This window comes from Lepisosteus platostomus, chromosome 19 (genome assembly GCF_059453375.1).
Source record: "Lepisosteus platostomus isolate fLepPlt1 chromosome 19, fLepPlt1.hap1, whole genome shotgun sequence".
In the NCBI taxonomy this organism is placed as follows: domain Eukaryota; kingdom Metazoa; phylum Chordata; class Actinopteri; order Semionotiformes; family Lepisosteidae; genus Lepisosteus; species Lepisosteus platostomus.
The window spans coordinates 14,293,543-14,302,254 of NC_142629.1; the positions used below are offsets into that span (position 1 = coordinate 14,293,543).

General features: G+C 40.7%; 1 protein-coding gene across 2 annotated transcripts in view; it reads left to right on the forward strand.

Annotated features, from left to right (window-relative positions):
- Positions 1–8,433, forward strand: part of ntn2 (netrin 2) — an 88,817-nt gene extending 80,384 nt beyond the window's left edge. For both annotated transcript variants that reach the window (XM_088612500.1, XM_088612499.1), the window contains exon 7: positions 383–8,433. In XM_088612500.1, coding sequence (XP_088468626.1) covers positions 383–711 — 329 coding nt within the window. In that variant the 3' untranslated portion in view covers positions 712–8,433. The remainder of the gene's footprint in view (positions 1–382) is intronic.
- The last annotated feature ends 279 nt before the right edge of the window (positions 8,434–8,712 follow it).

Consider the following 8,712-nt stretch of genomic DNA (forward strand, 5'->3'; position numbering starts at 1 on the left):
TTCATGATAACAGTCATTGGTGCAACTGCCTTTGTCCTCCAGATCATTTTACCGTCTGGCTTCTGGCACCCTGATGAAGTGGAATTTGTTTACCATGAACAGAAAAGTCATTTTATGAAGTTTTTTTTTTCTTTTAGATATTCCCATTCGATATAAAGAAGATATATTTGGGCAGGGAGTAGCTAAATACTGAGAGCAAAGTACATTGCAAAAAAGAAGAGGGAAACCAATATCTATAGATAGTAATTTAACCAGCTACTTTAGGAACTTCCTCGAAACCAGATGCCAGCCTAAGACTGGGCACTGCTCTGGGTGTCTAGGTCGGGCCAAGTCATTTTAATCCAGCTTCCTCTCCCTTGTTCTCCATCTTTACCGCTCACAGCGGTCCAGGTAAATGTCCTGGACATGGAGACGGTGGGTGACTGGGCCAAGTTCTCCGTCAACATAGTTTCGGTCTACAAGAGTCGGGGGGAGCCCCTCAAGAGAGGCGACCACTTCCTGTGGATCCACATGAAGGACCTGGCCTGCAAGTGCCCCAAGATCCAGATGAGCAAGAGGTACCTGGTGATGGGCAGCAGCGAGGGCGGAGCCGAGCGGGCAGGGCTGCTGGCCGACAAGAACAGCCTGGTCATCCAGTGGAGGGACGTTTGGACACGGAGGCTCCGCAAATTCCAGCGCAAGGAAAAGAAGGGCAAGTGCAACAAGGCATGATGGGACAGCGCGTCCTCCCTGGTTCCCTTTCGTGCCAAAACAGGAAGACAATGGTGATTCGGGGAGCTCACCTACATGAGACTGCATGTGTCTTGCCGTTAAGGACCACTTTGTATATTGTAATTTTTCCTTTTTTTTTTTGAGCGCGATTTTCTTTTTTTTTTAACGATTGGTCTGCCTTGAAAAGGGACCGTTAAAAAGGGTACGTTGCGAAAACCAGAGCTGTTCCCATCCTTCCTGACAACGACAGCAGAAAACGTCCACTTTTCTGTACAGACTTTTCTCTCTCCTGATTCGTAAAGTATATATGTATATATATTGCTTGTGGTTTGGTTGTCCGTGGTCAAGAAAACGAAAGAAAAGCATTGCAGTGAGTAGTTCGCCAAGGGAGGCTGTAAAATCAGTCTTGGTAAGACTGCTTGGACCCATTGTTCACGTTTCTCCTCCTTCTGTTGGGGAGAGCTGGTAATGCCACCATCTACGTTGATACCCGTTTGTGAATGCGGATGTCGGGATAGAATGAGAGGGTTGGAGAGGAAATGGTTTTGACTTGTTTTTACACGGAATCACACTGCGCTGTTGCATCAGAAATTAGTCCTGTTGCACAAGTAGTCCTATTCTGTAGACTAATGGACAGTTGGAGAAGGAGGCTTAGAGAAGGATCTTGGACTGAGCGTCCTTGCTAAGAGCAACGGCACGGTCTCTCACTTTTCAGACAAGCGCACCAGGGAAATATCATGAATGTAACACTTAATGATCCCAGTGGCCTGGAGTGCTTGTGCAGGGCCCTTCCCATGAGCCCGGGTGGTTCCCTTATTTGATCGAACCACCTTGTTAAAATGGATTCCAACCTGTTGCTGATCCAAGGATCTGAACACTAACAACATGAGTCGGCCTTGCTGGTCCCACAGCTTCCTCTTCGCTATGAACTCAGTGTTTTATTTCTCTGTCATCGCCGACAGCACACTGGTTCCTTCAGCACTGGAAACCCTGCACATCTGTATAACTCCATCCCTTCCTTTAGATTTCCTTTTGTTGGTTGCTTTTCATCCTTACTTTCACCTGGCCCAGAAAACTGCGGCATCTGGTTCTGGGTTGTGCGACACTTTTCAGAGGTGTTTTGTTAGTGTCTGTACGTTTAAGGGTGTAAAGCCCCACTTTCAAACCACCCATTCATTCATCCCTGATCGGAAAGCTGAGTATTCTCAGCAAGGGTCAGAACAGCTTGGAGCCCTTCCAGGTAGCACTCCTCACACCAATATGCTTCCTGCAGCCTAACCAAGGAAAACAAGTTATAATATTCTCGTTAGGAAAGTTCTCTCTTGCAGGACTTCATGCAGTTTTGGCTCAATCCCACTTGTCCAAACCCACTTTTGGTTATAACCGTAACAGGCATCTGACGGAACATAAGTTGCGATAGGCTGGTTGATCCCTAACTCTGTTCGAACAAACTCTAAACAGAAGTTTCGAAACTCCAGGAAATGAGCTGCCGATCTGTCATCTGTGTATAAGCCCTTGTAAATTAAGCCATTTTGGAGAAATGCTTACAAATGATTTTCTTAAATGTGAGACTGAGGACAAGAATCTGCAGAATGTAAATCTGGCCTTGTTTGTGGCAGAGTTTAAGAGTGGCTTTGCTGCATGCTTACAGGTTATGCTGGTTGCATGTTTTACCTTGCTGTCCTATTGGGCATTTTTATTGGAATGTAACGTTTTCTTCTAAAACTGGGAAACAGCTCATAGAGAGTTAGAAGCTCAGCTTTGTCAGTTCTTTAAAACACAGACAGAAACAGTACAGAGCAATAAAGGATCTAATCCAAGTCCTCTCCCCTGTAGGGACTTGAAGCTGTTGGCATGTGCTCATATTTTACCTGAAAGAAGAAAAAAAACTGTTTTTGCAGAGAAGCTGAGTTTGAAAATTCAATTCTGAAATAAAATTCAAGATGGTGCCAAACTGGACACCTCGAAAGTCATTGACTGTTTTATTTTCAGAGGTAATTAAAACCTCAGTTTTAAAAAAAAAAGAATGTACAAAAACTGCAAGTACAGTTGTTCTGCAATACTCTGTTATTGTCATGTCTATACAATTCAGTTTGTGCTATTAGTTTACTATTTTGGCACTGGTACTCTGTTTAGTTTGTACATTTTCCAGGCCCTCCACAAACACATTTTTACAAAAATGTCAGACCTCTGTTCCCATTCCTGACAGAAGCGCGCTGAAGATGTTTTTAAGTGTATAGAAATGAGCGGGCCCTAGTCATCTAACCCTGTGTCTTGTTTTTATTTCCTTAAGAATGTATAAAGAAAACAACCGCGAGATAATGCAATATTAAATCAGATTATAACATTAAGCTAAGCACGGTTAAGCAGTTGGACAGCCATCAGATACATTCCTATGTGCAAGTCATTTTTATACCGTTAAGAATGTTGGTGAGAAGGCCGATATCTTGTCTAACTTGTAAAAGTTGTTCTTCTTCCTGCTGCCAGGCAGTGTGGTTCAGACATTGGTCAGAACTGTAGGTCGTCTAGCCAAGTATATATTTTTTCTGAATCTGATGTTTGAAAGGGGTGTTCATTCGTTTTTCCAGCATCTCGAAAGATACAACTTCGTACCCTTTCTCCAGTCATTCTGTATGTTTAAATATTTATGGTGGTCTACTGAATAAAAGTATAAGGCAGTGTATATATATATAATATCCAGCTTATCCATAGAATTATTTACCAGTGTATAAATCTTTGGAACTGGCATGAAATCTGACCCTCTCTATCTTTACCAGTTTGCAGTCAAGCCAAAACAATTTCGAAAACAAAATCTCCCCGGCTTGTTCATAGTATAGAGCAGAAATTTGGCAGCAGCACATGAACCACAGCCACTTGAAAAATATTAGTCATTTTATTTTTTATTGAAAATGGCATTATGTGAGGGGATACATTTTCCTCATGCAGTGCAGAATCAAATGCTAGGATATTTTTGTATAGGCCATATTGCCAAAAGTTCCTGTCCTATTGCAATGAGTGCTCTGCACAGATATTTAATACAAACTCTTTCTATCCTGGGCTGTATCATTACCTGACTATGAGTGGGACTGTTCAACTGACCAAACAACCTTTGGCCTCAGCTGAGCTGCTGCAGGGTGTTGCGATGACATCAGTGTGCAAAGACTTGCTCCTCCATTCAGACCTAACTCACCTGTAGGGCACTGTGGAGCTCACAATGTGTCAGTGTGTCAGACAGTAACCAGTTGTGTCTTGTGCCTAGAATGTTAGGCCAATATCATTGTCAAAGAAAATGCTTTGCATGCTGATCTGTTCAAGGGGATATACAGAAGCTGTTTACTTTGTTATAGTCACCAAGTTGACTTACATTCAGCAAGACAGAAGGGCCACTCACTCTTTGTCATGTTTTTGGACTTGGAGACAAAAATTCTACCCTTGCAATCTTGAACTGTATGCCTGTACAAGAGTTAAAATGGCTGGATTTTTTTTAGGACCTTGTTATGAGAACATATACCAGTTTCAAATGAGAAGAAGCCATTCAGCCCATGTAGCCCATTTGGTAGTTAGTAGCTAATTGACCCAAGGATCTCACCCAACCTTTTCTTGAAAGATGCCAACATATCAGCTTCACCAACACTATTTCTAGTTTCAAGTTTCCCACACCCCCAACACTCGCCTGTTGCACAACCCCTCTGAGCCCAGAATAATGTGGTCACCTTTGGGTTTGATGGCTTATAAGAATAAGGGCCGTGAATAAGGGCCGTTTTATAGCTTCATCTTTTCCTTCAACTTTATATCCAAAAACACATTTATGAATGCACTAGAAATTGTATTATTGAGAACACTGAGCCGTGTGCTATACCAACCTAAGAGTATAAGGTGGAATAGTTTCTTTGCACTGTGCTTTGGGCTTGAATAGTTCTGTGTTTATTGACACACTTTTCTTTAAACCATAATTGCTGATGTTTAAGCAATCTCCATGTCCGTTTACCAAGTAAAGAATATTCAAAACTGGTGGTTTTAGAAGTACAGTAGTTTTGTTTTTGCCCAAATCACTAAAATTATAACACTGCATTTTTTTAAATGCACATCACATACAAGGGGATATGTGGTTGGGTTCAAATAATCAAAGCTTAAAGCTTGATGGAAGAACTTACTACTTATGTACTTAGTGCAAGACAGTGTCTTCAGGAAGCTTTCTCTGCTTTGGCTATGACTGGGGTTTAGCTCTATGTACACTTTGTGTTTTAATCTGCTTTTTTAGCCAATTATCATGGATATCAACAGTGTGAAAAAAAGTGTCTCTCACATTAAAAATGCAATACCCTTTAGAGTTAAATAGTATGTAATCTCTCTTTGTATTGTAATCGTCATTAGCATCTATTTCTAGATGCTAATGAAGTGATCCTTTATCTACAGTCAGATTTTAGTGACAGCTGTGATGCCAGGTACTCAGAGCTGCATGCCTGCGTGATTCACAGGGATCTTCCATTGATTGAGACAAGCGAGAGATCGGGCATATTAACTAATTCGATCAATGTCCAGGCAGTAATTGGAATTAAATCTAGGGGTCCCTGGAGCTTGTATAGGCTGTGGGTTGGTGTGCTGGTCCGAGTTTTTCTTTTTTGAGGAGGGGCAAAGATGAAAAAGATGGAGCAGTCCTGATGGAGAACAGTGCCAGATAGGTCAGCGATAATGATATGTTGTACTGTAGTGGTCTAATGGTACAGAGTGTGGCTCTGGGTTCCCAGGGTAAAACTAAGCAGGCCAGAATGATGGGGTTGCTGTCCGGGGGCCTCTGATGAAGGAGACAGGACTGAGAATGTAGTATCATTAGTAATCACTAGGGGTATGACTGCACAGGAAGACAGGAAGTCTTTTGCATTCTATATTAAGAATACTCTATACTAATAACATTCTATATTAAAAAACATATAGAATATTAAAAATGCAGCAACAGTGCTTGTAAATTAAGTTAGATTTACGGTGCTAGAATTCAGTAAGATGCATAGAAAACCAAAAATTACAACTTTTCCACCACAGTTTAATGGGCTCCTGTTTGTAATGAACGGAGGCGAGACACCTGTTGTTTGGACTAAGGAAAAACCAAAACAGCTTGACAGTTTAATTTAAGGCTTAACAAGTTTTCTTAAACGCTTTTTTTTTTCCTGCTAGTTTTTGTAACACTTGCAGGTGTGTGTCTCTCGTTATAAAAACAGGAGTGAAATCATTACGAGAGACAGATGACTAGACGGAGTGGGGAGGGGGGGGGGGGGGTTCTCGTGGCCTCTTTGTGAAAGGGGTTTAAGAAGAGAGGAAGCTCTTTCCAGGACAGCTTCTTCACCTCTGATAATTTTACGTTTGTTGTTGTTTTTTTTAACTCACACAAAATCTGTGCCGCCTTCTCCTGGCACCAAATAAACAGTGGAAGCAAGTCGGGGAAAAAATGTTTCAAAAGTGAGAAAAAAAAAGTTGCTCTTTTCCAAAGGTTTCCAAATATTTACCATCCTACAGTGAAAACAGTACAGTTAACTAATGAATGGGTGAGAAATATAGTGCTACAGTGAAATATTATATGAACAGTGGGAAAATAAAGCTATATCTTGATAAAATCACAAGGAAATTACAAATGTACAATTTAAGTGCACTGCAGTGAGGCAACCTACCTTATTTATCTATAATTTAACACATTTTACGGTTCTATCCAGGTAGAACCGTGAGAAAAGTGTTCCCTTTGGAGCACGCAAAAAGAAATTTTCCTACCTCTTCTATTCCATTAAGCCTGGTTGTGTGAGAGAAGCCTCTGGGGCCATACAAAAGCAGGGGCTTGTGGACAGGTGAGTAAGGAGGTGAGGTGATGGAAGAAGAAAGAGACGATGTGAAGGTTATTAGGAACTTCATCGCCGTTTCACGGAGTAGTTAGAGGCTTATTCTGTTGTTGATTTCTACGGTTGAAGGTGAACCTTCCGTTTGCAACCTGTGACTCCTGTTGAGCCACAAAAGGTCCATATTTAACATGAATTCATATATTTTCTTTAGAAATTCATAATTGGAACTAGGAAGAATGGTGTTATTTGTAACATCAGCTTCTTGGCATTAGAGTGCTCTAACAGTCCGGTGCAGTGAGCTCTCTTTCACACAAAACACCGCTACGGTGTTTCCGAATCTAACCAGACAGAAATATTTGGACTTTCCTATTTTCTTGCCTGTCTCTTTGGGTTTATAGTGCAGGGTTAACCAAGAGAAGCCAGGGAACCCTGCAAAGAAAGTATGAACAATTCTTTTGTCAAAAAAGGATGAGGATTCTCTTAAATTGTGACACATTATCACTTTGTGGATCTTTAGAGGCAACCAATTAGCCACTGATAGAACCGTACCTAAAAGTCCATGCGGAGGTGGTATGAAACAGTCGCTACGCAAATGTTTCTGGAGGAGACAGAAGTCCAGGCGTCTGCTGGGAGTCTACTTTCAGTTTACTGCAGCATAACTGGTTCATTCAAAGATAAACGAACATGTAAAAATGAAAAGTCGATCTTTATCGCAGAAGGATCAAGGTGGCTTCTACTTTATTTTGTTTTTCTGAGCCTTATAACAACTTTGCTGATATGTCTGTAATGTTGTAAATATGTCCGACTATTAACTTTACTTGTTTGTTTGTAAAGCACATGTTTTCCTTTTGAAGAAATAGGCAAAGACCCATAAACCCCACCAGTGCAAAGAAGGACAAAGGGATATACATTAGGGGGTGTCAATATCTTTGTCTGCTGAATTGTTCCTCTTGGGTGAAGTACGAAATTCTAATTTGTACAAGATTGAAACTCTGTGTAATCTGAACTCTCCAGTGGGTATTTCTTAGCCTGTGTGTGTTACAGGTTGGTCACAGAGCATGTCCCGCCCCTCATCACTCGTAATCAGTGTTGAACTACAATACAGAACAAAATAATGTCTACTTCAATAATATACTAAACAATTGTGAATATCTTTATTTTTAATCATTCTATAGTAAGACCTTATTTGTACTATAGTTATACAATGAACTGTTATTTTGTGTTCTGATCAGCTATCAGATATGGGCTTGTTAATGCACCACATCAAACATTAATTGGGAAACTTCACAAGAGATTTGTGCCTTTGTTCTAAGTCCCACTAGGATAGATAGGACAGCACTAAGATAGACATTGCCTATCACAGCCACATTTTCTCTTTGTGTATTATTTGGCTTTCAATTTATATATATATATTATTTATTTTAGGCAGAAGAATTCAGAGCTGTGCTTTTCATCTTTTCTTCTGTGTGCCTAATTGCAGCCCTTTAGTGCATATCAATGTCGAGGGGTAGCTATACTGAGAAATATGTCTGGAACAGTTATGTTAACATCTGAGCAGTTGTTACAGCTATAAGAAAATTTAAAAGGGCTGAACATGAAGAATATTAGGTTAGGATAGTTTAAACAGAACGTACCTTTGTCCACTGTCATTTTTAATTCCCTTATTTCAGATAACCCAGCCCTCATACACCAGTAGGTTTGGATTGCCTGAAACCCACACAGAGTTTACTCAAGGGAGGCTCAGTTTATATTTCATCTGTCTATAAAGTCCTGACATGGGGGCGCATGGGTCTGGAGTTCTCAATTCTTCAGTGTTTTTTTTTTCTCTTTGCAAATTTTCCCAGATGCAATGACCACTGACTTTTTAATCTTAAACAAATAAATTATTAGGTAATGACACCTGTCTACTGTTACGTCTGTGTCTGAGAAAGCAAGAGTTATTTTCGGGGAGGCGCTGGCCACTCTTAAAGGCCACTGCTCTCATGCCCCAGTGCTTCAGTGTGTGCAATTGTTCTACTGCTCTCCAGTCTATAGGGTGGTCTGTCAGAGGTGATAAACTGTGAGCAAAAAGCTTGAGGTTGAGCTCTGATTTAAATTGCTGTGTGAAATTAACTTGTTAGAAAAACAATTTTAAAAAATCAGCTCAAAAGACAAAAAAAAAGCCACATGCCCGTGG